The sequence below is a fragment of the Myiozetetes cayanensis genome, unplaced genomic scaffold (assembly GCF_022539395.1).
Source record: "Myiozetetes cayanensis isolate MyiCay16 unplaced genomic scaffold, myiCay2020 scf3, whole genome shotgun sequence".
In the NCBI taxonomy this organism is placed as follows: domain Eukaryota; kingdom Metazoa; phylum Chordata; class Aves; order Passeriformes; family Tyrannidae; genus Myiozetetes; species Myiozetetes cayanensis.
The window spans coordinates 242,728-267,304 of NW_026087521.1; the positions used below are offsets into that span (position 1 = coordinate 242,728).

A 24,577-nucleotide genomic window follows, 5' to 3' on the forward strand; every position below is an offset into this window, starting at 1 on the left:
CCCATAATGGCCCTTTGTTAAACAAAAGCCCCCTTATTCCCAAATTAAATCTCCAACACAGGCTGGCAAAAAACCACAGAAAACCTGCAGATTTGCAGGGGCTTCGTGACTCTTCCCCACAGGAAGAATCCACGTGCAAAAGAGACTGAGCTTCGTCTCTTGAGGCAGATTCGTGTCAGGGCATTCCAAACACCAGCACAGCCCGTGCTGGGCTCCAATGGGAAACGTCCCATAGCAAAAACCGGGATGGGGGACCCTGGGGGAACTTGTGCACCTCTCTGCTGCTGAACTGCTGTTCCTCTCCCAAGCCAGGCTGAGGAAGGAAGGAAGAAATACTGATTTAACGCTGAGTTCACCTCTAAATCCGGGCTGGGCTGGTCCAGAAGGAGCAGGAGCTGCTGGCACCCTGGAACTCTGCTTTTCCCACATCCCCGGGGTCTTCCCGGTGGTGAAAAAGGATTCAACTGCCCCCAGGGCAGCCCTGGGTGAGGGGGGGAGTTCCCAGGGCTGGATCTGGGAGGTAAAGCCGAGGTGTTTTCCTGCTCCCAAAGCCTGACTGGGAGCCAGAGAGCGAGAACCGGAGCAGCAGCAGCGGCTCAGAAGGAGTTGATGAAGTTGAGGTATGAGTTCAGGAATCCCATGGGATCCTCCAGCTGGGGATAGTGGCTGATGTGGTCATCCAGCACGGACACCGTGGACATGGGAAGCACCTTCCTGTGGGAAGGATGGAGCCAGGTCAGTCAAAGCTTAAGGTTAAGCACAGGAACAGCAGCAGGCTCAGCCTGGGGCCACCGGGGAGGAGGGCAGGGCTGGGGTTCCACCCTGAGCTGGCTTTGGGATCCACGAGCCACAGCTGGCCACTCCTCCAAGTGCTGAATTTCCCCCAGGTTGGCTGGGAGGAGAAAAACCCCTCGGGGATTAAATCTTCCCTCCGTGATTTTAAAATCTGTCATTGGTTTGACTGAAAACTCTGATGATTTTTTTTTTGGGTGCCTAAAATAGGAAAGCAGTTTCCAAACTGCACAAGGCTTCGACTTGGGGTCACTTGGTTCCAGGTGGGAATTAAGAACAGCCTCCATGAGGACGGGGTTGGAGGGAAAGGCAGCCAAAATACCCCTTGGAATGAGGCCCATTCCCACTCAGTGGGGGTGGGATCTTACTTGTAAAGCTGGAGAAACTCCGGGTGTGGATTCACAGGGTCCAGGGGGCCGTAGATGAGATGCACTGGGAGAGAGAAGAAGAGGGAATTTGCACCCAGGGACATCCCTAAATTAAGCCAAGGGCCAAATTCCCCCCTCCCAGGGAGCTTGGGAAGCTTCCCGAGGAGCCCTGGGTGCTCCAGGGCTCCAAGAGCCCGCAGTGTCCTGGTTGGAACTTCCCTGGAGCAGCAGCTGGGATGAGCCTCTCCGGGAACGTTGCTCTGCTCCGTGGGACAAACCGGCCTCGCCAAGGTGAGGCTGAGCCTTAGGCTGGAAGTCTGGGATGTTCCCCCGGGATTGGAGCTCCATTGTCACCACCAGGGGGACGATTCCCACCCATCCCAAGCAGGGCAGGAAGGGGCTCCTACTCACGTGGGACAGAGGAGGACACCAGAGCCCCGACCCAGCGGTCCCTGTGCTGCTTCCTCTGGTTGATGTACTGCAAAACACTGACAGAAACCCCTGCTGACCGAGCAGCCGGGGCTGTCCGGCCGGGCTGCGCTCCGGGGTCACCCACAGTCAGCGGGGAGCTGCATCTCCCAGGGATCTCCCACGGATCTCCCATGGATCTCCCACGGATCTCCCAGGGACAGGAGCGCCACAGCATTGTCCCCGAGTTTAGGGACTCCAGGCTTCCAGGGGGAGGACATGCTGAACAGGGACACTGAACTCACAACCAAAACATCCTAAAACCCCAAACTGGAGTGAACAGGACCTTCCAAACTGGAATGAAAGGACCTTCCCAAACTGGAGTGAACAGGACCTTCCCAACTGGAATGAAAGGACCTTCCCAAACTGGAGTGAACAGGACCTTCCCAAGCTCCCAAACTGGATCAAACAGGACCTTCCAAAGTGGAGTGAACAGGACCTTCCCAAACTGGAGTGTCATGGTTTGATCCGGCCTCTGCCACATTGGATCACTGCAGGCTCAGACCCAATTCCAAACTTCATTTACCTGCCCTGCATCGTCCCAGTGAGAATTCCCACTCCTACATCACACCCCAGCTCTTTTCTGGGATGAAGATGATCCCAGATTGCCACCAGAGGCAGCTGGAGGCTCCAGAGAGCCTGGATGAGCTCTGGGAATCTCGGAGCAGGTGTCCAGCTGATCTCCTGCAGGAATTCCGGGTGACCCACCTGTCCATGACCAGATTCCCATCATTATTCCGCACTGCCGTCCACATGTCCCAGAATTCTGCCTGCGAGGGTTGTGTGTGGGGCCCAAAAACTGCTCCAAGCCTGGCAAAAAAGGGAGTTTGGAGAGGGAGTTGTTTTTTGGGGGGGCAGGGGGGTGGAAAAAGAGGGTTTTCAACGCTGGGAAAAATCTCTAAAGGTGCTTGTGCACCAAAGGCAGGGCCTGGGTGGGGGTTTGTTGCCTCTGGAATGTGGAATTCCAGTCCTGGCAGGAGAGAAGGAAGCAGGTGGTTTAGTATTAGCCCAGCCTGGACAGGGACCTGCCCGGAAGGTCAAGGTTCAAATCCAGAGGCAAATCTCTCCAGGGAATCCCCTCACCTGCCAAACCCCTGCTGAGCTAATTCATGGACTCATGGAATGCTTTGGCTTGGAGAAGACCTTAAGGATCCTCCATTTCCACGGGCAGGGACACCTCCCACTGTCCCAGGCTGCTCCAACCTGGCCTTGGACACTCCCAGGGATCCAGGGGCAGCCACAGCTCCTCTGGGAAATCCAGTCCAGCCCCTGCCCACCCTCCCAGCAGGAATTCCTTCCCTGTTGTGTCCCGTTGGAGCGGCAGCCGCAGCAGCTCAGCTCACCCGCGGGAGAAGAAGAAGAAGTTCATGAGGCGCAGGAGGAGGGGGGAGAGGAGCCCCCCGTCCTTGAGCAGCTGGGGAGGAGGGAAAACATGGATGGAACACCTGGATAAATCCTGCTCTTCCCAACCACTGCCCAGCTCAGCCCCCACCCCGGAGACGCCCGCAAGGTCTCCTGGTTTGAGGGACCCCAGCGCTCCAAGGGGTGTTTATTTGGGATTCTGGGATTCAGGCCGGCCAGAGGGGGGAGTAGCTCACCTTCTGGATGAACCGGGGGTGGTTGGTTTCCGGAAAAATCCCTGGAAGGAGGCAGAGAGCAGAGCTGGAAACCTGCAGGTGCTTCGCTCCTCATGTCCCAGTCCCTCCCCGTCCTCGTGGGGACAGGAATGTGGGACAGGGAGTGGGGATCGGTCTCCTGCTCACAGCACCCTCAGTGCACCTCTCCTGGGGTTCAGGCCAGGGAGATGGGGAGGCCACCCCATCCCAGGGATCCCCATCCCACAGATCCCACCTCCCCAGGCACCGCTCACCTCCGTTGGACAGGCAGAGGCTGTTGATCAGGATGCTCCCGGTTTTATTGTGCTCGTACCTGGGGACACCAGAGGAGAAGGTGGCACCCATCCCAACCCCTCCAGGAGCCAAGGAATGACCGCCCAGGACAGGGCCAGGCCAGCCCTGGATCCCTGCTGGGATTTGCATGGGTGGGACCCTCGGGAATGACACACCCTGAGAGCTCCCAGCCTTGGGAGGCACGAGGAAAAGGGGGATCCCACTGATTGCTGGGAATCATCTCCATGGGACAGCAAGGGGTGCCAGGGTTGGAATGGTGTCCATGGAGACAGCAAGGGGTGTCAGGGTTTGGAATGGTGTCCATGGGGATAGCCAGGGGTGCCAGGGGTTGGAAGGGTTGGAATGATGTCCGTGGGGACAGCAAGGGGTGCCAGGGCTGGAATGGTGTCCATGGGGACAGCCAGGGGTGCCAGGGCTGGAATGGTTGGAATGGTGTCCATGGGGACAGCCAGGGGTGCCAGGGCTGGAATGACCTGTGGAGCAGCTCCTGGGCCACGGTGTCGCCGTAGTCGTGGGCCAGGAGGTTGATGCGGTGGTGCTGGAGGCCGAGGTGCCGCGCGAGCCCCTCCACAACGCTGGCCTGCTCGAAGATGGAATAGCGGTGGGGCCTCTGGAAAAGTGGGAGAGGGGCCCCAGTGAGAGCCTGAGCCTGCAAATCCCAGGAGAAACCCCCTGCTGGGATGGAGAGCAGGAGTTTGTGAGCCTGGACCGAGCATTGGGATGTCCCGGATCACCGGTGGTGTCCGCGCTGTCCATGCTCCAAAGGGATCAAGGAGTGCTTTGGGATCACCTCAAACCCACGTGAGGCTCCACCACAAAGCTCCCCTATCCCTCCCCCTGTTGGGATCCCTTTTATCCCACGTCTTATCCCCTTTCCAGGTGTGAGTGGGAGGGAAAGCTGTGCTCCAAAATGCCCGGCTTTGGAGCTGGAAAGCACCCAGGAAACCCCTCCCCGGGGCTACTCACGGGCTTGTCACTGAAGCCAAATCCCAGGAAATCCAGAGCGATGACCCGGTGGAAGCGCTGGGTCAGCCCCTCCCAGATCTGGGAAGGGGAGAAATCCATTAAAAAAAAAAACCTCTGGAAGGAGCATCTGGGCACTGCTCCACCCCGACCCCCCAGGGAGCCTCTTCCCACTCCAGGAAAACAGCAGGAGGTCCCAATTTCCCAATAAACAGCCAGACCATCCCAAAAACCCCAAACCAACAAACACCTTGTCCAGGAAACAGCTGTGGGTCCTCCCCAGCTTTGGGCCGGAGCGTGAGGAGAGTGCGGATCCCAGGCAGAGTGTCGGGAGAACGGGGTCGATATCCCAGAGTGGGGGCTCCAGAAGGGATCGGGAATTGTCCCCTGGAGCGGGGCTGAGCCCTCCCCGGGATGTGCAGCCGCCCCTGCCCCGCTGCCCTCACCTTGCTCCAGTCGTAGCTGGAGGTGGGGAAGCCGTGCAGGAGGATCACGACGTCGGAGCTGCCCACGGCGCCGCCGGAGTCTGCAGGGAACGGGCACACCTCGGGATTACCCTTGCCACCGGAATTCCCGCCTTTTGGGATAGGGCTTGGGGTTTGGGTCCCCCCCAGGGCACGGAGGAGCCTCTGCCCTTGCTCCCCAAAACCCAGGGGTGGGGTGGATTCCCACCACAACTTCCCAGTGGGACACCCGGAGCGGCCGCTGGTGCCGGGCACGGGGGGGAATCCAGGGATTCATTCATCCCCAGTTATTTGGAGCTGCCACTGCTGTTCCAGGGAAAAGGGGCTCCCAGGATCTTCTCCGTGCTGGGATCCATCAGAGGCTTTTGGGATCCTTCCCAACACCCCCAGGGTACAGGAACAGACCTTCCCCAGGGTTTGGGGTCATCCTGCTTTTGGGGTCTGAGGAGGACATGGGTCCCATTTGGGGTCTGAGGGGGTGTGGATCCCATTTGGGGTCTGAGGGGGAAGTTGGTCCCATTTGGGGTCTGAGGAGGACATGGATCCCATTTGGGGTCTGAGGGGGAACATTGGTCCCCTTTGGGAACTCAGTGCTGAGCTCCAGCCCCGCTGGCTCCAGGCAGTGGCTCCTCTTGGATCCCTTCCCTTTTGGGACGGATCTTCCCTCGGGAACACGGCCAGGGCCTCAGCCCCGCTCCCCCCTCACCTCTGTAGAAGATGTTCTGGTCCTTGTAGGTGAAGAAGGTTCCGGAGGCTCTCCAGGAGCGCAGGGGGGGCGAGGGCTGGGGGGGGGGGATGTGCAGGTACACGGCCAGGAGGGGCACCCCCAGCAGCCCCACCTGCACCCACCACTCCTTCATCCTGCGGGAACAGCGGCACACGGGAACGCTCCCCCCAGGGCCCACAGTCCAGCCCGGGGGCCCCAAAACTCCCATGGTCCCATAACTCACTTCCAGACCCCCAAAACTCCCCCCATTCCCATAACCCACCTGCAGGACCCTAAAACTCCCCCGGCCCCATAACCTGCCCATCCCCAGGGTGGCAGGTCCAGCAAAGGTCTGGGGGCTGAGGGAGGATGTGGGTCTCTTTTGAGGGCTGAGGTCCCCATTTGGGGTCTGAGGGGGCCATGTTCCTATGTGGGGGCTGAGGGGAGACATGGACCCATTTGGGGTCTGAGAAGGGGAGTCATCGCCCCATAGGGGTCTGAGGGGGTCATGGGGTCATTACGGGATGAAGGGAGAACATGGACCTAGGGGGGAGTCTGAGGGGGTCATGGACCCACTGGGGGGTCTGAGGGGGTCATGGGATCACTGGGGGTTCTGAGGGGGTCGTGGGATCACTGGGGGGTCCGAGGGGGTCGTGGGATCACTGGGGGTCTGAGGGGTCGTGGGATCACTGGGGGTCTGAGGGGGTCCATCGCCCCCCGGAGCAGGGGGGTCACTGGGGGTCCACAGCAGCCCAAGGGGGCTGACAAGCCCCGCCCCCGCCACACCCTCAGCCACACCCCACAAGCCCCGGCCCACACCGCCACGCGCACCGCGCCCTTTCCTCCGCCCCCGCGCGCCCCTCAGGCCCCGCCCCTCCCCTCAGAGGGGGCTCAGTGGGCGGGGCCCGCGCGCGCCCCTCACCCCTCACCTGCCGCGGGCGCCGCCGCGCGCTCGGCCGGCTGGGGGCGTGGCCTCGGCGGAGGGGCGGGGCCGCCAGAGGGAGAAGGGCGCGCGCGCGGCCCCGCCCGCCCCGCCCGGCCCCGCCCCCCGCGTCCCTGCCGTCGCCCGGCAACGCGCGCGCAGCGTCCGGTGAGGCTCCCGATTGGGCGAGGGCGCGGCGGGCGGCCAATCAGCGCCGGCCTTGCTGCGGGGTGCGCGCGGCGCGAGCGAGCGAACGCTGTGAGGGAGGCGGCGCCATGGCGGCCAAGGCGGCGATCGGCGGAGCTCAGGTGGGGACACGGCTGCGGCCACGGCACGGCCGCTCCGCGGGCAGCACCGCGGGACGGGAAACGGAGCGCGCTCGCCGCCTAGAAACGGGAGGAGTTTGTCTTTTAGGGGCAAAAAACGGGAGAAATTTTTGTTTTAGGGGCAAAAGACGTGCCTTTTAACGGCCAAAACCTGGGAGAAATTTGCCTTTTACCGCCCAAAAAGCGGGAGAAATTTGTATTTCAGGGGCCAAAAACGTTAAATTTTGGTGGCCAAAAAAAAAAAAAGGGAGAAATTTACCTTTTAGTAGCCAAAACTTGGGAGAAATTTGCTTTCTAGAGGCAAAACCGGGAGATATTTGCATTTTGGTGGCCAAAAAATGGGAGAAACTTGCTTTTTAGCGGCCAAAAAACGGGAGAAATTTGCCTTTGGGTGGCCAAAGAGCGGGAGAGTTTCCCTTTTTAGTAGTAAAAAAAACACAAGAAATTTACCTTTTAGTGACTAGAAGAGGGGGGAAATTCGCCTGTTAGTGGCCATAAACCGGGAAAAATTCGCCTCTTAAGGTTTTAAGTGGGAATTTAATCCCCGGGTGGGGGTTCAGGGGTTTTCTTGCCTCGCTCCTCTTTCTCCTGCCTTTCAAAAATCGCATTTTCTGTTCGTTTTGTTTGTTTGGGTTTTTTTCCCTTTTAAAAGTATTTAAATATTCTTCAAAAAGCGTTTTAAAATATTTTTAACCCCTTGGCTTTCTCCCTGTCTCTCCCCCTTTTCCCCAGTACCTGACCCGGCGCATCCCCCAGAACCCCAAATACCAGCACGTCAAGACCCGCCTGGACACTGGTGAGGCAAATAAATAAATAAATATATAACATAATGTATAAACATTATATAACATGATGATGATATGATATATGTATAAATAATTACTCATAATATTTTATATTTCTATTTTGTTATATTATTTCATCTCTAACCCCAAACCTGCAGAATTATTAATATTTTTTTATATTTTTATGTATTTATGCATATTCATATATATATTTATATATATTTATATTTATCATCCCAAACCATTTTGCATGTCCTCCAAAACGGAGATTAAATGGTGTGTTTGGAGTCCAAACCTGTTTATTTTCTCTGTTCTTCCTTTTTTAAATTAAAACTTGAGGTTGAAATCATTTAAAAGAGGGGTTGAAATAGCTTTAAACCGGGCCAGGCTCTGTTGTGATGGTTCCCATGGAATTTACTGCCCTTGGAATTCCTCCACGTGGATTTTTCCTTCGATCTTCTCCAGGCTTTGGGCCAAAATAATTATTTGGGGGGGTCTTTCTTTTGGTGTTCAAGCAGCTGAATTTGATCCAGCACCTGCTTCTGTTTTCCTCTCCCAAACCCTGGGGAAGAGGCAGCAGATCCTTGGATTTTTCAGTTTGGAAAAGAGGGAAAAGGTGGGATTTTTGTGCCTTGTGTTGTGGTGGGGAAAGAAAATCCCCAACAAACAGCTCTTTCCTTCCAAAAACTTCAATTTTGGCCTTTAATAGACCTGGGAAAAAACCCCTCCAAGAAATAAATAATTGGGATCAACTGATGTTGTTGTTGTTGTTGTTGTTGTAGGAAACAGTTTGTCCAAATACCTGGAGAAGGTGGAGGAGATGAAGAGAAGTGAGTACTGGGGGGGGAACGGGGCAGGATGGGGCATTCAGGGGGCAATCCCAGGAGATTCTTCCCTGGGGACTCCCCTGGGAAGGCCCAGCCTGGAATTCTGGGGTTTCCTTTCCCTTTGAGGGCCCATCTTGAGCTCTTTGCCCTTTGTGGAAGTGAAATTTGTTCTCAGAATTCCCCAGGGCAGGAAAAAAACACCCAGATAATTTCGGTGTTTCCACTGAGTTCACCCCCAGTAAATGCTGGTATTTTAAACATTTTGGGTTGTCCAGGCTAAGAAATTACCTTTAATTATAAATATATTTAAATATTGTTTACTATAATAATAAATTGGTTTTATCTATAAATATATTTTAATATTGTTCATTATAAATTTATACGTTGGTTTTAATATTTTTATATTACAAATTATATTTCTCTATAAATATGTTCATAAAATTTTTAGTAATACATTTTAATATTACTTATTATTAACTTTTATTTATAAATAGATTTTGATATTATTATTACAGGTTATTTTAATGTATAAATAGATTTTAATATCTACTGTAATATCAGAGTTTAATTTTATTTAGAAATAGATTCTAATATTATATTATTACCCGTTACTTTTATTTATACATAGATTTTGATAGTATTATTACAGGTTATTTTTATTTATAAATAGCTTTCAAGGGTGACAGAAAGGCACATTAACTGCAAGTCCCATCCAGGAGCATTCACTGGGATGGGCATTGGGATTGCCTGGCAATTTGATTTCCAGGTGTGATTTCCAGGGGTGATTTCCCACTAAACTTCCCCAGAGCAGCCCCCTTGGCTTTTCCCCATCTCTCCTTAACCCTGCAGGGCTTTTCCCATCCCCTTCTCATTCCTACTGAACATCCCATTTCCAGAGCAGGGCTTTTCCCATCCCTTTCTCATTCCTGCTGAACATCCCATTTCCAGAGCAGGGCTTTTCCCATCCCCTTCTCATTCCTGCTGAACATCCCATTTCCAGAGCAGGGCTTTTCCCATCCCCTTCTCATTCCTGCTGAACATCCCATTTCCAGAGCAGGGCTTTTCCCATCCCCTTCTCATTCCTGCTGAACATCCCATTTCCAGAGCAGGGCTTTTCCCACCCCCTTCCCATTCCTGCTGAAGGATCCCGTTCCCAGCTCCCGTTCCCAGAGCGTTCCCCTGCATTTGTGTCCCAGGCGGGGTTTTTGTGGCCTGTTTGTTCCCTGTGGTTGCTGAGGGGGAAGGTTTGAACAGAGCCCTTTGTTGGCAGGTGGGACAGAGCCCCGGGCCCCTCCTGCTTTCCCAGGGAAAACCGACACCCTTTGGGCTGGGCTGGGCTGGGCACAGGCACAGGCACAGGCTCCGCTCTGTCTCTTATGTAACCCGAGAGGAGTTAAACCCGCAATCGACACTGCAGGAGTTATCCCGGCCAGGCTGCAGCCACCACCTCCAGTTATCCCGGCCAGGCTGCAGCCACACACGGCTCTCCATCCTCCCCTGCCACTGCAGGGATTCAAAAATCAAACAGCCCCCAAAACATGTCTGAAAACTCCAGCGGAGCTGCCGGGACCCAGCCGGGTACGTGGGGCTGCTTTTGGCAGGGGATGGGTTTTGGGGGTGGAAAAGGTTTCTTTTCTGGGAGAAATAATTGTTAATTAAAGGAGGAAGAAACTGTCCAGGAGCTGTGTCTTTACAGCAGGGTGTTTTTATACATCCAGCATTTTATTTTATCCTTTCACTTAAATTTATTCCCTGGGACTGAAAGGCTCTTTAGGGGGGTTCTGAGCAGGGGGGGTTGTGTGGGGCAGGACAGGGAGATAATTAATGCTGATTGTTTTGGAGGAGTTCAAGGAGGATTTAACAAGCCCAGCTCCAGGCTTGAACACAGGTGGTTTGGCAGGAAGCAGGAGGGGCACTTCCCAGTTAAACTGGATTTGGGGATGCCAATTATTCACCTCCTGTCCTGGTTGGGATGCTCAGGGCACCTTCCAGGGATAGGTTGGGTGGGCTCCCTTTTCCCAGGACAAGTTGGGAGTAGCAAGAAGGGTTGTTTTGCAGCCTAATCAAAATTATAGGGGGTGGGATGTGGTATTTGGGAATTCTGGTTGCTCTGAGTGCGCTGGGAAGAGAGACCTGAACCTCCAGAGTTCCTTCCCTTGCTTCCACCAGCTATTCCTGTGGGAATTCTGTGCAGGAATGTGGCTGGGAGCCCTCCCTCCTTCTCCTGTCCCCCAGGCTAATGGGGCACTCAGCAGATGGTTTTAGGGGATTTACACTTGCTTAACTGAGTGGATTTGCTAAAAATCCCCGTGCTCCATTGTCATCCATTGTTATCCCTCTGGGAGCAGCTGGAGAGGGATCAGGATCTCCCATTCCCAAAGGACAGAGCTGCCCTTGCTCCCCAGGAGAGGCTCTTTCACCTCAGGATCTCTCTGCTGATAATTGTCACTCCCAGCAGGTTCCTCCCTTCCTGCTGTTTCTGCAGCTCCAGGATCCAGCTGGGATCAAACTTCCATCCTTCCCTTGGCTCTGGGAATCTCTGCCTCTCTGTTTTCTTGCTCCTTAAGCTTTGCCTCTAGGATTAAGATCCAATTAGCCCCGTTTCTTGTGTCAATTATCCCTTAAGATCCAATTAGTCCCCTTTCTTGTGTCAATTATCCACCCCTGCAGGGATCCCCTGGCAGCAAATCCCAGGAATTGGAGTTGAATTGTCAGATAAACCACGAAAACCTGGGATGTTTTCATGGGTGAGATCAAACCTCCGTCTTTAGCTTAGTGCTTGGAATGGCCCTGCTCTAATTCCCACTAATTAATAACTCAGGGAAATGAAGCTTTGGAGTTCAGGGGCTTTGTGACCCCAGTGGGCTCCAAAACCAGCGGGACTGGGGGAAAAACCCAAATCCTGAGCTGATTCCAAAAGGGATTCATATTTGAGCCCCAAAACAACTAAATCTGCCTCCTCCACTTTAATCATGTCTGGAAAGGATCTCTCTTTATAACTGGCATTGGTTAAACCCCCTCTTTATAACTGGCATTGATTAAACCTCCTCTTTATAACTGACATTGATTAAACCCTCCCTTTATAACTGGCATTGATTAAACCTCCTCTTTATAACTGACATTGATTAAACCCTCCCTTTATAACCCGAATTTCCCCAAACCTCCAGATTTCCAGCCCTTCGACAGAGACTCAGTGTCCTGAAAATCCTGCTTGGAGAAGAGGAACCTTAATCCCAGAGAACAGCTGGGATTAAGCCAGCTCCTGGTCTTCCCAAAAGCTGGGAATGAGCAGTAACATTTACCTCTTGTGTTTTGTGTTTTGGAAGATTACAGGTATAAAAAGGATGAGCTGTTTAAGAGGCTGAAGGTGACAACGTTTGCCCAGCTGGTAGGTACCAGATCCCTCTCTGGCCTCCCAAAATCTCTTAGGAAACAGTGGTTTTCCTTGGAATAAAACTTTCTTTGTGGTTTTGTAGCCTTAGGATGAAATTCCCCTGGCTTGGCTTCTTGCTGCCCTTATAAATTTCCCTTAATTAAAAGCAAATCCTGAATTTCCTGAGTGGCCCGAGTGTTTTTAGTTACAAATTTAAGTTTGTGGCGACTCCCTCTTTGAGGTCATTGCTGATTTTATTTGTTCTTTAATTTGAAAGGATCCTCAAACCTCTTAAAAAAAGAGAAAAGGTGGGTCCAAAAGCACCTAAACCTGAGCTTTGTGTCCAGTGGGCCCAGGTGGGCAGGTTGGGACTTCCAGGCTTATTGTAAGTCAGTGTAAGAAACCAAGATATTCAACAAAGAAAAAGGGAAAATTGATCAGTAAATGAAGAGAATAAATAAATTCAAGAAAAATCAAGAAAATTATTTAAAAAAAAAAAAACAAACTGGGGGAGAGGGAAAGGGAAGGTTGAGCTCTGAATGTCTCAGGGCTGGAGCTTTAATAACCCCTTGAGTGGGGGGTTGATGCCAGCCCTGGGCTCGGGGCTGGATTTTGCTGCTGCCTTGGGTGCCCTTTGGGCTGTGAACTCAGGGTGTCCCTGTGTTTGTCCTGCAGGTGCTGCAGGTGGCCTCCCTCTGCGATGACAGCCTGGCCGTGACCAGCGAGGAGCTGCGCAGGCTGCAGGGTGACAGTGGCACTGATTGTCCTCACACGGGCTGGGGGGACTGGCAGGGACCCAGGGCAGGGAGAGAAACCTACCCTGAGCCCTGCACCTTGGCCTGCTGGGACACAACATTCCTGACACGCCTGGGGACAGAGAAACCTCCCCTGAGCCCTGCAGCTTGGGACACAAACACTGCTGACACCCCTGAGATGGGGGGGGTTGGAGGGGAGAGGTCTCATCTGGCTGCTCTGCTGGGAGAAATCTGTGAGGGTGCATGGCAAGAGTTGTGTTTTATTGGGGTCTGCAGCCCCTGGGAGCTTTCCTGGGGATTTGGGCTCTTTCTGTAGACTTTTGGGGCTCTGCTCTTTATTGTTTAGGCCGACCTGGTTATTTGGGCCCTTTATTATTATTATTATTATTGGCCCTTTATTGGTGATTTGGACCCGTTATTATTATTATTATCATCAATATCATCAATATCATTAATATCATTGATATTATTATTACGTGGGCCATTTTTTATTATTATTATTACTACTACTACTACCACCTGGGCCATTTATTATTAATATTATTTGGGCTCTTTATTATTAATGTTATAGTTATTATTATTTGGGCCCTTATTATGGCCCATTATTATTATGTGGGCCCTTTATTGATTATTTGGGTCCTTTCTTTATATGATTATTTGGGCTCTTTATTGATGATCTGGGCTCTTTGTTGTTTTGCCCTTCATTGCTGTGAATACCTGAGGCTCTTTGTTTGGCCCTCTGTTTAGAGGGTGGGGCCCTGGGGAAGGATCCCCGTAAGAGGATGAGGCCCAGGCTGTCCCCCTGGAGTGCAGGATTAGGAACAGGGCTCAGGAGCCCCTTGCTGTCCCTGCAGCTCGTTCAGTGACGTCCCCGCTGTGTCCGCAGATGCCGCTGCCGCCGGTGAGGATGCCCAGGTGGCACCGGGGACCAACGGCAAGGGCAGCCCTGAGGAGCCCCCCAATCCAGTCCTGTTCCTGAACAGCACAGCCCCTGGGGAGTCCCAGCGTTCCACGCTCCAGAGGTGCCTCCTTGACACACTTCCCTTCTCTTTGATCCATTGATCCAGCTGTTGAAGTGCCAGCTGAGTGGCTTCATCCTTTATTTCTCATTAAAGCCTGGCTTTGGGGTGAGGGGAGAAGGGTCTGCCAGGTTTTCCTGCTGGACTGAGAGTGGAATCCAGCTCTGGTGCCACCTGGGCATGGTTTAAATGGCTGGTGAGGAAATGTGCTGGTAGGATTCCATCCAGGGGCTGTGTGCTCTACTCAGCTCAGCCCTCTCTGCCTTCCCAGGGATCTTGGTTTATGAGGATCTTCTTAAGAGGATATGGCGTGGCAGGACAAGGGGGAATGCTTTCCTGCTGCCAGAGGGTTAGATGGGAGATTGGGAAGCAATTGCTGGCTGGGAGGATGTGGAGGGGCTGGGCTGGATTTCCCAGAGGAGCTGTGGCTGCCCCTGGATCCCTGGGAGTGTCCAAGGCTAGGCTGGAGCAACCTAGGATAGTGGGATGTGTTGGGGTTGGAACTGGCTGATCCTTCAGTTCCCTTCCAGCCCAAACCATCCTGGAATCCTTGAGAAAGAGCCCAAATCCCGAGTTCCCCTGTCCCTGCTCAGGGGTCCAGGAAGATGCTTTGTCCCAGCTCTCCCCAAGCACTGGGAGCTGCTGGAGAGGCCCAGAGTGCTGGGAATGAGATCCCCCAGCTCCCCCCTCAGCCTGCTCTTCCCTTTCCCAGTGTGATCAGCGGAGTGGGGGAGATGGACATCGAGAAGGACTCTCCCAAGAAGGAGGACACCCAGGCCAAGGACCTGCCCTATCCAGACTGTCCCTTCCTGCTGCTGGACGTGCGGGATCGGGACGCCTACGAGCAGTGCCACATCGTGGGAGGTGAGGGACACAGCTCCACTGCCAGCTGGGCTGGGGTACCCAGCTCTGCCTCCCTCTGTGCCCCAGCTGGGACATCTCGGGGTGCCCTCACCACTCACCTGATCCACCCTGGAGGGACTGAGCTGATCTTAATCCCTCTATTCCCAGGGTTTCCAAGGCTGTGGAACCCCAGTAAATCCCTTTTGTATCCCAGCCACTGGGTGATTTATCCCTCTTTTTTTGTTTTTTCCCCCTCTCCTGCAGCTTATTCCTACCCTATTGCCACGCTGTCCAGGACCATGAATCCATACACAAACAGTATTCTGGAATATGTATCCTTTCCATGGAAAGTGCTGGCACAGGGAAAGAAAGGGGGACGTCTGGGGGAGGGGGGGCTCCCAAAACCAGCTGGATCTCAGCCAAGCAAAATTGGGAATCCCGAGGAAGGTGGGACAGGAGCTCCTGGCATCACCTGGGGCAGCTCCACTGCTGGATTCAAATTCCTCCAGGTTCCTCCTGGCTCCAGAGGGAGCTGGATTTGGCATTTCTTGGGATTTGGGCCGCTGGAAGGCAGAGCCCTCCGTGGTGCTCTCCTGTTGTTGCAGGGATAGATCCCTCAAATCCTTTGGCTTCCTGTCAGCACCTTGATGGGGATTGAGGGCAGAGAAAGAGGATTAGGAGGCTGGATTAGGCTGATCATTCCCAGTTGTTGGCTGGGGGAGGTTGTGGGTTTTAAACAAAGGTGCTTCTTGCTGATCCCTGATACCAGCCAGCCTCCAAAGGCTGCATCCCGTGGGGATTCTCCTTCCAGCGTGTGCCAAGCCTCAGCCCCTGGGAATTCAGCAGGAAAAGGCTGAATTCCTGCTCCATCGTTCCCCAGGCAGGAGCGATGAACGATGTTTGTGAGCTGGGGAGTCCCTCAGTCCCAGATCCCCCTTTTGTGGCCCCAAATGTGTTTGCTGCCCCCTCGAGCCCAGCAGTGCCTCCTTAGCCACCCCCCCAGAAAAACGCCCACGGGAAGATCATCATCGTGTACGACGACGACGAGCGCCTGGCGAGCCAGGCGGCCACCACCATGTGTGAGAGGGGCTTCGAGAACCTCTTCATGCTCTCTGGGGGTCAGTGGGCTGGGATGGGACCCCACACATCCCTGGGGGGGTGGGGAGAGCTCCCACACATCCCCTGGGCCTGGGAAGGGATCCCACACATTCCCTGGGCATGGGAAGAGCCCCCTGAGAGCTCCTGGGGGAGGGAGGAGCTCCTTGAGACCTCCTGGGTAAACAGAGTAGAGGGTTGTGTGAGCTGGAGGTTGGATTGTGGAATGACAGAGTGGTTTGGGTGGGAAGGGAACTGAAGGATCAGCCAGGTCCAACCCCAGAGGACACCTTCCACTGTCCCAGGTTGCTCCAACCCGGCCTTGGACACTCCCAGGGATCCAGGGGCAGCCACAGCTGCTCTGGGAAATCCATTCCACCTCCTCACAAGGAAGAATTCCTTCCCAATCTCCCATCTGTCCCTGCCCTCTGGCTCTGGGAAGCCATTCCCTGTGTCCTGTCCCTCCAGGCCTTGTCCCCAGTCCCTCTCCAGCTGTCCTAGAGCCCCTTTAGGCCCTGCAAGGGGCTCTCAGGTCTCCCAGGGGAGAGGGACCCCCCCAGCTGTCCCAACCTGGCTCCAGAGCAGAGGGATCCAGCCCTGGGAGCAGCTCCAGGGTCTCCTCTGGACTATCTCCAGCAGCTCCACGTCCTTGTGCTGTTCCCCAGAGGGACAGAATTCCCCCTCTCCTCCTGCCCACTTTCCTTCTTGCATCTCCCGCTCCCTGCGGTGTTTCCCTGGTGCCTGGTGTGTCCCAGCCCCGCTGTGCTGATGTGTCTCTGTGTCCCAGCTGTGCTGAGGTGTCTCTGTGTCCCAGCTGTGCTGAGGTGTCTCTGTGTCCCAGCTGTGCTGAGGTGTCTCTGTGTCCCAGCTGTGCTGAGGTGGCTGTGTCCCAGCTGTGCTGAGGTGGCTCTGTGTCCCAGCTGTGCTGACATGGCTCTGTCCCAGCTGTGCTGAGGTGTCTCTGTGTCCCAGCTGTGCTGACATGTCTCTGTCCCAGCTGTGCTGAGGTGTCTCTGTGTCCCAGCTGTGCTGAGGTGTCTCTGTGTCCCAGCTGGGCTGAGGTGTCTCTGTCCCAGCTGTGCTGAGGTGGCTCTGTCCCAGCTGTGCTGAGGTGGCTCTGTGTCCCAACTGTGCTGAGGTGTCTCTGTGTCCCTGCAGGCCTGAAGGTGGTTGCCCAGAAGATCCCCGAGGGGCTGGTGACGGGCATGCTGCCGCTGTGCTGCCAGCTCCCGGCCCCGGGGTCCGCCCGCAGGAAAACCTCCCCCCGAGCACCCCCCGCCCGCGCCGAGAACAAGTGGAGGTTCTCTGCAGAGGATCTGCAGAAGCTCAAGTTCTACCTGGCCGAGGAGCACATTCCTTTGGACACTGCCAGTAAGATCCTGGAACAGGGTGGGTGGGAAGGGACCTTAAGGATCACCCGGCTCCAACCCCAAACTGGCCCAGGTTGCTCCAACCGTCCCTCCTGCCCTTGAACATTCCAGGATGGGGTGTCCACAGCTTCCCCCCGGGCCAGCCAGTGTGTGACTGTGGGTTGTTCTTCCCCCCAGGCCGCCTGAGCCGGGGCATTTCCAGCCGGGATTCCAAGCCCGCATCCGTGAGGAGCAACCCCAGCCTGCACGGCTCCAGCGCGGGATCCCTGAGCTCCCGCACGCTCAGCAGGACCAGCCTCCAGAACAGGCCCTGGAAATAGCCTGGGGGTCTCCTCCCACCGAATAAAGGATTATCCAGGTTTTGGGAATAGCCTGAGCAGTGCAGCCCCTTTGTGGTTTTAGGAATCTGCAGGGAAAAGCAGCCGAAGGTGTGGAAAAGGCAGCTCGGGTAAGGCTGGAATGGGGGTTCCTGGAGGCAGGAATGTCATCCCACAGCTCTGTAGGGGTGGGAGCAAACTGGTAGTGAAGTCTGGGGCCAATAGGAACTTCCACAAAGCTTTTAGTCCAGGAGGTGGGATTTGCATCCGTGGCATTCCCTGGAGCCACCTGTGGACACACATGGAGGTGAAGGGGCCAGAACTGTCCTGGGAGCACAGAGACACTCAGCAAGTTGCCAAAATGGAGAGAAGATCCTTTGAAAGGCTTTTTTTGGGGAGTATTTTAATTAAGTTGTGCTAATGAACAGAAGTATTTCTAATAAAGGTGTTTTTGGAAATCAGCCCGAGGTGGTGCTGGGACCTGAGGGTGGTGTTTGCTCCTGGACTCCGGGAACTGCTGTGGCTTTTTTGCTGGAAGTTTATTCCCAGTTACACCTTTCCCAGAGGTTTTGCAGGAGCTCCTTTTGAGGTTTTGGTGGCTCAAGGGAAACTTTGTGCTGCTGTTAGACCAGGACCCGAAATCCCAGCAGGGCCCTGGAGTGTGGGGCTGAACAGGGCGAGGCTTACGTGGAAAATGAGAGGCACTGTTTTCCTTCTGGGAATCACCTGGTTCTTCCTGGTGACAAAGCAGAGTGAGGCTTAGGAAGGACCTGCTCTTTAGTCTTGACTTCCAGCCCTGCTGAGCCTGGTCCAGCTTTGATTGTCATGGGGGTTTGTGTGTGTATTTTGGGATTTCAGTGCTTTTTTCGCCCTCTTTTTGAAGCAGGAAATGTTCAAGGCCCTCCCCAAAATTCGCTGGGGATTTTGGGATAATTCTGGTGAAAGGGCAGAGGGAGAGAAATTGCACAGAATTCCCAGTTTGGTTGTGTCTCTGAGTGTTCAGTCACTCCTAACTCCAGGAATGGAAGTTTTAGTCTCTTAAGAGCCATATCCTTGGGCTTCTCCAGGAAAGAGGGAGGAGATCCACCCAAAATTGGGATTCTGTGTCAGGATCATCCATAGGGAAAACAGAAGAAATAAAACAAAGCTAGAGGAAGCTTTCAAAGGAATTTGGTGTTGAAGCACCACAGAAATAGCCCATTTAGCTTTGGAAGTTGGGATGTGCAGCAGCTCCATTTTTATCTTGTGGTGGAAAAGATGGAATAAAGCAGCAGCTCCTGTGTAATTCAGGAACATCATCCCCCTTCTCCACAGAGCTGGATGTGCACAGGGAAGGGGAGATCCCAGGGAGCCCCAGGACAAGAGGTAACGGCCTCAAGTTGTGCCAGGGGAGGTTTAGGTTGGATACCTGGGAAAATTCCATCCTGGAAAGAGTGCTCAGGGCAGTGGTGGAGTCCTCGTTCCTGGAGGGATTGAAAATCCACGTGGATGTGACACTGGGGACGTGGATTTGTGGTGGCCTTGGCAGTGCTGGGAATGGTTGGATGTGATGATTTCAGATTTCCCTGATTTATTGGGTGCTTGAAATGCAGGGATTGGTACAACACCAAGGGCCCTGTGGGGTGGGAGCAGCTTTGTCACCTCCAGGAGCTCTTGGAATTGTCCCTGTGTTGGCTGAAATGCTGGCTTTGCTGCCTGTCCCTGGTTCCGTGACAGCCTCCTATGGAGGGGGTGAAACTGGTCTGAGCTGTTTGGTACCTCCCAAATCCAGGAATCCAAGGAAGGACTGAAGGACTTTCCCGCTGCCTTGGTGGATTTGGGTGTGTTTGGACTCTTGGTGCTGTTTGGTGGAGAGTCAGAGTCTGTAAATGCTGAGAGGTGTAATTGTTTAATTTAATTAAATGTAAATGACACCAGACGATTGAGTGGTTTGGGTGTTTGGTTTTTTTCCCCCAATTTGAGCTTTGAGAGTTTTGGAAAATCTGGCAAAGGTGGGAGTGGGCAGGGGCTGGGCTCCCCTTCCCTGGGGACTGCAGCGGTCCCTGAGGAGGGACCATGGAATAGTTTGGGTGGGAAGGGACTTAAAACTCATCCAGTTCCAACCCCAGGAACACCTCCCACTGTCCGAGGTTACTCCAGCCTGGCCTTGGACACTCCCAGGGATCCAGGGGCAGCCACAGCTGCTCTGGGAAATCCAGTCCAGCCCCTCCCCACCCTCCCAGCCAGCAATTCCTTCCAGTATCCCACCTGTCCCTGCCCTCTGGCACTGGGAAGCCATTCCCTGTGTCCTGTCCCTCCAGGCCTTGTCCCCAGTCCCTCTCCAGCCCTGGAGCCCCGTAAATCCTGTCGATCATTGCCTCATATCCCGGAGCTGCTCCAGCTGCCCAGTGCCAAACCAGCCCTTTCCCCTTCCCCTCTACCAGAACAGAGGGAAAACCCCTTTCCTCCTTTCATCCCTGCTATTTTAATGCCCTTTCCATGCCCTTTCCAGCCCAGCACACCCTGTTTGGGTTGGCACACGCGGGAACAGCGGATCCATCTCCCAAAAGGGCTTTTCCACCCGACTTGGGAAAAAGGGAAAACAACAAAACGCTTTTGTTTTTCTCCTCTGTTTATTTCCTGGGCTCTCCCCCTCTGCAGCCGCCGATGCCGCTCAGTACAGGTTGTCCCGGGTGTGCTCCATGATGACCTGGAGGGCCAGCCACGTCTCCTGGGCCGTCGGGACGATCTGGTTGGCGGGCAGCAGGAACCCGTAACGCCCCGTGTCCCGCAGCTCGAAGGTGAAGGAGTACTTGATGCCCTGGTTGTAGGTCCAGTCGACGGTTGCTCCACTCGCCTTGTCTGAGGGAACAGGAGGGCGATTTTTATGGGGTGTTTCATCCCATGGTGGTGTGAGGCATGGGCTTTGGGGTGGGTTTGGGATGGGTTTGGGATGGGTTTGGGGAGGCACTCACAGATGGTGGTGATGATGCTCCCGTACTTGTAGTTGGTGCCGTACAGGGAGGACAGAGCGGCCACGGCCTTGGCAGAGAGCTCGTGCTGGGAGCGAACAGGGAGAAAGGTGAGGGGAGATTGTGGGGGAAAGCCATGAGGGGAAAATCATGAGTGGAAAATCGTGAGGGGAGAATCGTGAGTGGGAAATCGTGAGGGGAGAATCGTGAGTGGGAAATCGTGAGTGGGAAATCGTGAGGGGAGAATCGTGAGTGGGAAATCGTGAGGGGAAATCGTGAGGGGAGAATCGTGAGTGGGAAATCGTGAGGGGAGAATCGTGAGTGGGAAATCGTGAGGAGCGTGAGTGGGAATCGTGAGTGGGAAATCGTGAGGGGAGAATCGTGAGTGGGAAATCGTGAGTGGGAAATCGTGAGGGGGAAATCGTGAGTGGGAAATCGTGAGGGGAGAATCGTGAGTGGGAAATCGTGAGGGGAGAATCGTGAGTGGGAAATCGTGAGGGGAGAATCGTGAGTGGGAAATCGTGAGGGGAGAATTGTGAGGGGGAGATCATGAGCCAAAAGAAAGGAAAAGATGGGTAAAAAGAGGGAAAAGGATGAGCTGAAGGAGGGGAAAGGATGAGCTGAAGGAGGGAAGATAATGAGTCAAAGGAGGTGAAAATGATGAACGAAAGGAGGGAAAAAGTTGAGCTAAAAAGGAGGAAAAGGTGAGTCAAAGGAGGGGAAGTGATGAGTTAAAGGAGGGAAAATGGTGAGGTAAAGAAAGGAAAATGATGAGCCAAAGGAGGGGAAAAGAAGAGAAGATGAGCTGAAAGAGGAAAAGCTGAGCCACAGAAGAGCAAAGCGTGTGGGGTCCAGAGAGGATTTTCCCAGGCAAGAAAGGTCACAAAGTTCAATTCCCAGGGCTGGCAGAGGAGCCAGAGCTTCCCACTGCTCCGTGGGGCAGGATGGAGGTGCCTGGGAGGAGGAGAAGAGCAGCCCCACATCCCCCCCAAACCTCCCCAGGAGCCCTACCAGCTCCTGCTGGTCCGGGACCGGGGTGGTGGTGTATCCATAGGGATAGAGCAGGAGCTGGGAATAGCTGTGGATGGACACGAAGGCCTTGATGTTCCCGTGGGCCTTGACGAAGTCCACGATGGATTTCACCTCGGGCTCCGAGTTGGGGTAGGGGCCATGGTAGGTCTCTGTGCAGGGGTTCCCGCTGGCCCCAGAACCTGTGGGGAACGGGAGAGGGGAAAACGGGATGGGCTTTGGTGGCTCAAAGACTCCCAAGGGAAAAAGGGTCTTTTCCCTTTCCACCCCCCGAGTTTTTCCCACCCCTCCAGGAGTGGCCGGTGAGGAACATTCCTGAGGCTCCTCCTGGAGATCTGCATGGAGACTTCCCCTTGTGGTCCCCACTCTGCTGCCCATCAGACCCTGGTGGGGCCCCCAGGCCTCGGATCTGGCACGCAGAGCAGATCCCACCTCATCCCCAGGGATCTGTGAGCCAGGAATGGGCTTGGATCTGGCACACAGAGTAGATCCCACCTCATCCCCAGGGATCTGTGAGCCAGGAACGGCCTCGGAGCCTCCACCCAGAGAGTGGGAACGCCCCGGAGGGGGAATGGGAAGGCTCTGACCTCCAAAGCCTGCGTCCCAGTTGCGGTTGGGGTCGACGCCGACGCAGATGGAGCCCGAGTGCTTGGACCTGGTCTTGCGCCACATGCGGTTCTGGGAGGGCAGAGCCACCTCAGTGCTGTGCAGGGCCATGGAGTGCCCTCCCCGTCCCATGGGAACGGGACAGGGAGGCTCTGACCTCCCAGGGAGGAGCAGGATCCCTATCCCTCTCCCCTTCCCATCCCATGGAAACAGGGAGAGGGAGCCCTGACCTCCCAGGGGTGAGCAGCTCCCAGCCCTGCTCCCCTTCCCATCCCATGGGAACAGGGACAGGGAGCCCTGACCTCCCAGGGATGTGCAGCACCTCAGTGCTCCTCCCCATCCCATGGGAATAGGGACAATATAGGAGGCTTTGTCCTCCCAGGGGTGAGCAGCTCCCAGCCCTGCTCCCCTTCCCATCCCATGGGAACAGGGACAGGGAGCCCTGACCTCCCAGGGGTGAGCAGCTCCCAGCCCTGCTGCCCTTCCCACCCTGTAGGGAGCAGGGAGGGGGAGCTGGGGCAGTACCGTGCTGTGGGTGTAGGCAAAGCCATCGGGGTTGGTGACGATCTCCAGGAAGATGTCCATGGTGTCCAGGATGGAGGCCACCCCTTCCTTATTGGCGTGGTCCTCGACGATCTACAAAGCACAGGAGGTTTGGGGCTCCCTGGGGTCACCCCCTGGGTCCCACAGCGGCTGCAGGACCTCTGGGGACAGAGGACGGGCACGGGAAGTGTCCAAACCTTCTTGGCAAACCAGACCCCGCTGGCCTGGGTCACCCACTCGCGGGAGTGGATCCCGGTGTCGATCCACACGGCAGGGCGGTTCGAGCCCCCTGTGCTGAACTGGGACAGCAGAGAGGGGGAGTTGGCTTTGTTCTTTGTCCCTGACCCCGCTGCCCCTCCCCGCTCACCCCCAGAGCCCACCCCTCACCTTGAGCACGTAGAGGGGCCGGTTCTCGGTGGAGCGGCCAATCTCCAGTTTGCTCACCAGGTTGGGGTTCTCGGCCACCAGCATGTCCATGAAGGCGTAAATCTGGGACAGGGGGAGGGGAGGGGTCTCCAGCAATTCCAGGATGCCGCTTTTTCCCCCCAAAAGGCCCCGACTCTTGTGCCTCTCACCTCGTCCAGGGTGTGGTAGGCCTCGTAGTTGAAGGTGCTGGTGGAGAGCGCCAGCCGGCGGCTGCTCCGGATCATCTCCCTCTGCTCCTCATCCAGCAGTTCCTGGGGCACACGGGGCACCATGGGCCCTAATTCCCAGCAGGATGAGCCCCTGAGTCCCCCCCAGCTGCCCTGGGGCTCCACTGACCTGCACGTCCTGGATCATGATGGAGTAGGACACCCCGGCGGCCTCCAGGTGGGCTTTGACAGGCTGCAGGCTCGGGAAGGGCACCCGGATATCCACGGGAGAGCCCAGGCCACGGGGGGCCAGCCAGAAATCCAGCTGGACACGGACAAATCCAGGTGAGAAAGGGGAGAAATCAAGATCCTGCTTCAGGCTGCACCCCCCCGGCCACCAGCAGCAGCTTCTGTCCAGGTTGGTTCCCCCCATCCCAAATCCAACCCCCTCCCGGCGCTGGCCCAAATCCCACCCTGAATCCAAGCCCAAAACCCAACCCCAAATCCACCCCCCAAATCCAACCCCCAAAATCCAATTCCAACTCTACCCCCCAAATCCAAGCCCAAAATCTAACCCCAAAGCCCAACCCCAACCCCGAATCCAGCCCCAAAACCCCACCCCAAAGGGCCCTGTACCTTCAGGTGCTCCAGTCCCTGCAGCTCCTGCAGGCTCTGCAGCTCCTCGGGGCTGGTGGGGACCACGCGCAGCACCTGCTGCCTGTGGGGTCGGGGGGTTTAGGACCAGATCTGCCCCCCTGGCTCCAGCCCAGTTCCCACCCCGCCCGTGCCCCCAGCCCGGGGAGCTGCCCTGAGCCCCCCCAGGGGCCGAGGCAGCTCCTCCCGGCCCCGCCAGCGCCGCCGTCCCCGCGGCGCAGCCCCCGTACCCCACGAAGGTCTCGGTGCAGGCGGCCACGGCCACCAGGGCGGCCAAGAGCGCGGGGACCCTCATGGTCAGTGGGGACAGCCGGGCTCGTGTCCCGCGGCCACCCCCGCGCCCCTTAAATCCCCTGGTGCCACCTGCCCCTTTTCCCAGCGCCGTGGGAAGGACCGGCCTGGCACCGCCAAGGTCAGGCCGTGCCCTCCCTCCATCCACGGCCTTGCCAGGCCTGGAAAAACCTGTTCCAGGAACCTGCCGGGCCGCGGGGGAGGCACCGGCCAGGGGGGACAGGAGGGGCCAAACCCCACCAATCCCTCCGGCCCAGCGGGGACAGAAAGAGAGGTGGGGTTGGGAAAGGGGGAGATGCCATTTACACATGGAGAGAGCCGGGAGATGGACCCGAAACCAGGACCGTGCTGGGGGAACGTGGCCTGGAGCTTGGCCTGGGAACATGGCCTGGAGCTTGGCCTGGGAACCTGGCCTGGAGCTTGGCCTGGGAACATGACCTAGAGCTTGGCCTGGGAACATGACCTAGAGCTTGGCCTGGGAACGTGGCCTGGAGCTTGGCCTGGGAACGTGGCCTAAAGCTTGGCCTGGGAACGTGGCCTAGAGCTTGGCCTGGGAATCTGGTTTAAAGAATCTGGTTTAAAGCCCGGCCTAGCAGAGGTGGGAGCAGGTGCTGATTTCCCCTCCCAC

General features: G+C 55.7%; 3 protein-coding genes across 4 annotated transcripts; 1 reads left to right on the forward strand and 2 right to left on the reverse strand.

Moving 5' to 3' along the window:
• Nucleotides 1-48: 48 nt before the first annotated feature.
• MEST (mesoderm specific transcript) lies at nt 49-6,651 on the reverse strand. Of its 2 annotated transcripts, XM_050325459.1 has the most exons (12): nt 6,601-6,651; nt 5,672-5,826; nt 4,948-5,027; nt 4,505-4,582; nt 4,012-4,148; nt 3,499-3,557; nt 3,227-3,267; nt 2,972-3,042; nt 2,337-2,438; nt 1,572-1,648; nt 1,161-1,224; nt 49-714 (listed from the first exon to the last, which is right to left on the reverse strand). In XM_050325459.1, exons 2-12 carry the CDS (start codon nt 5,823-5,825, stop codon nt 597-599), a joined length of 981 nt encoding a protein of 326 aa, XP_050181416.1. In that variant the 5' UTR covers nt 5,826; nt 6,601-6,651; the 3' UTR covers nt 49-596. The 2 variants fall into 2 exon arrangements, with proteins under 2 accessions (XP_050181416.1, XP_050181415.1); XM_050325458.1 differs by lacking the exon at nt 6,601-6,651 and having other exon boundaries at nt 5,672-5,902.
• A 206-nt stretch (nt 6,652-6,857) lies between these two features.
• CEP41 (centrosomal protein 41) lies at nt 6,858-19,214 on the forward strand. The gene is made up of 11 exons (XM_050325456.1): nt 6,858-6,901; nt 7,652-7,715; nt 8,487-8,534; nt 11,858-11,919; nt 12,580-12,649; nt 13,546-13,681; nt 14,391-14,542; nt 14,786-14,853; nt 15,525-15,639; nt 16,775-16,987; nt 17,164-19,214. The coding sequence occupies exons 1-11, from the start codon at nt 6,869-6,871 to the stop codon at nt 17,304-17,306; spliced, it is 1,104 nt and encodes a 367-aa protein (XP_050181413.1). The 5' UTR covers nt 6,858-6,868; the 3' UTR covers nt 17,307-19,214.
• A 742-nt stretch (nt 19,215-19,956) lies between these two features.
• LOC126644692 (carboxypeptidase A1-like) lies at nt 19,957-23,965 on the reverse strand. Its single transcript, XM_050324345.1, has 11 exons — nt 23,889-23,965; nt 23,641-23,722; nt 23,195-23,329; nt 23,008-23,109; nt 22,820-22,921; nt 22,630-22,731; nt 22,415-22,525; nt 21,871-21,961; nt 21,266-21,465; nt 20,258-20,342; nt 19,957-20,144 (listed from the first exon to the last, which is right to left on the reverse strand). The coding sequence occupies exons 1-11, from the start codon at nt 23,951-23,953 to the stop codon at nt 19,957-19,959; spliced, it is 1,263 nt and encodes a 420-aa protein (XP_050180302.1). The 5' UTR covers nt 23,954-23,965.
• Nucleotides 23,966-24,577: the final 612 nt, after the last annotated feature.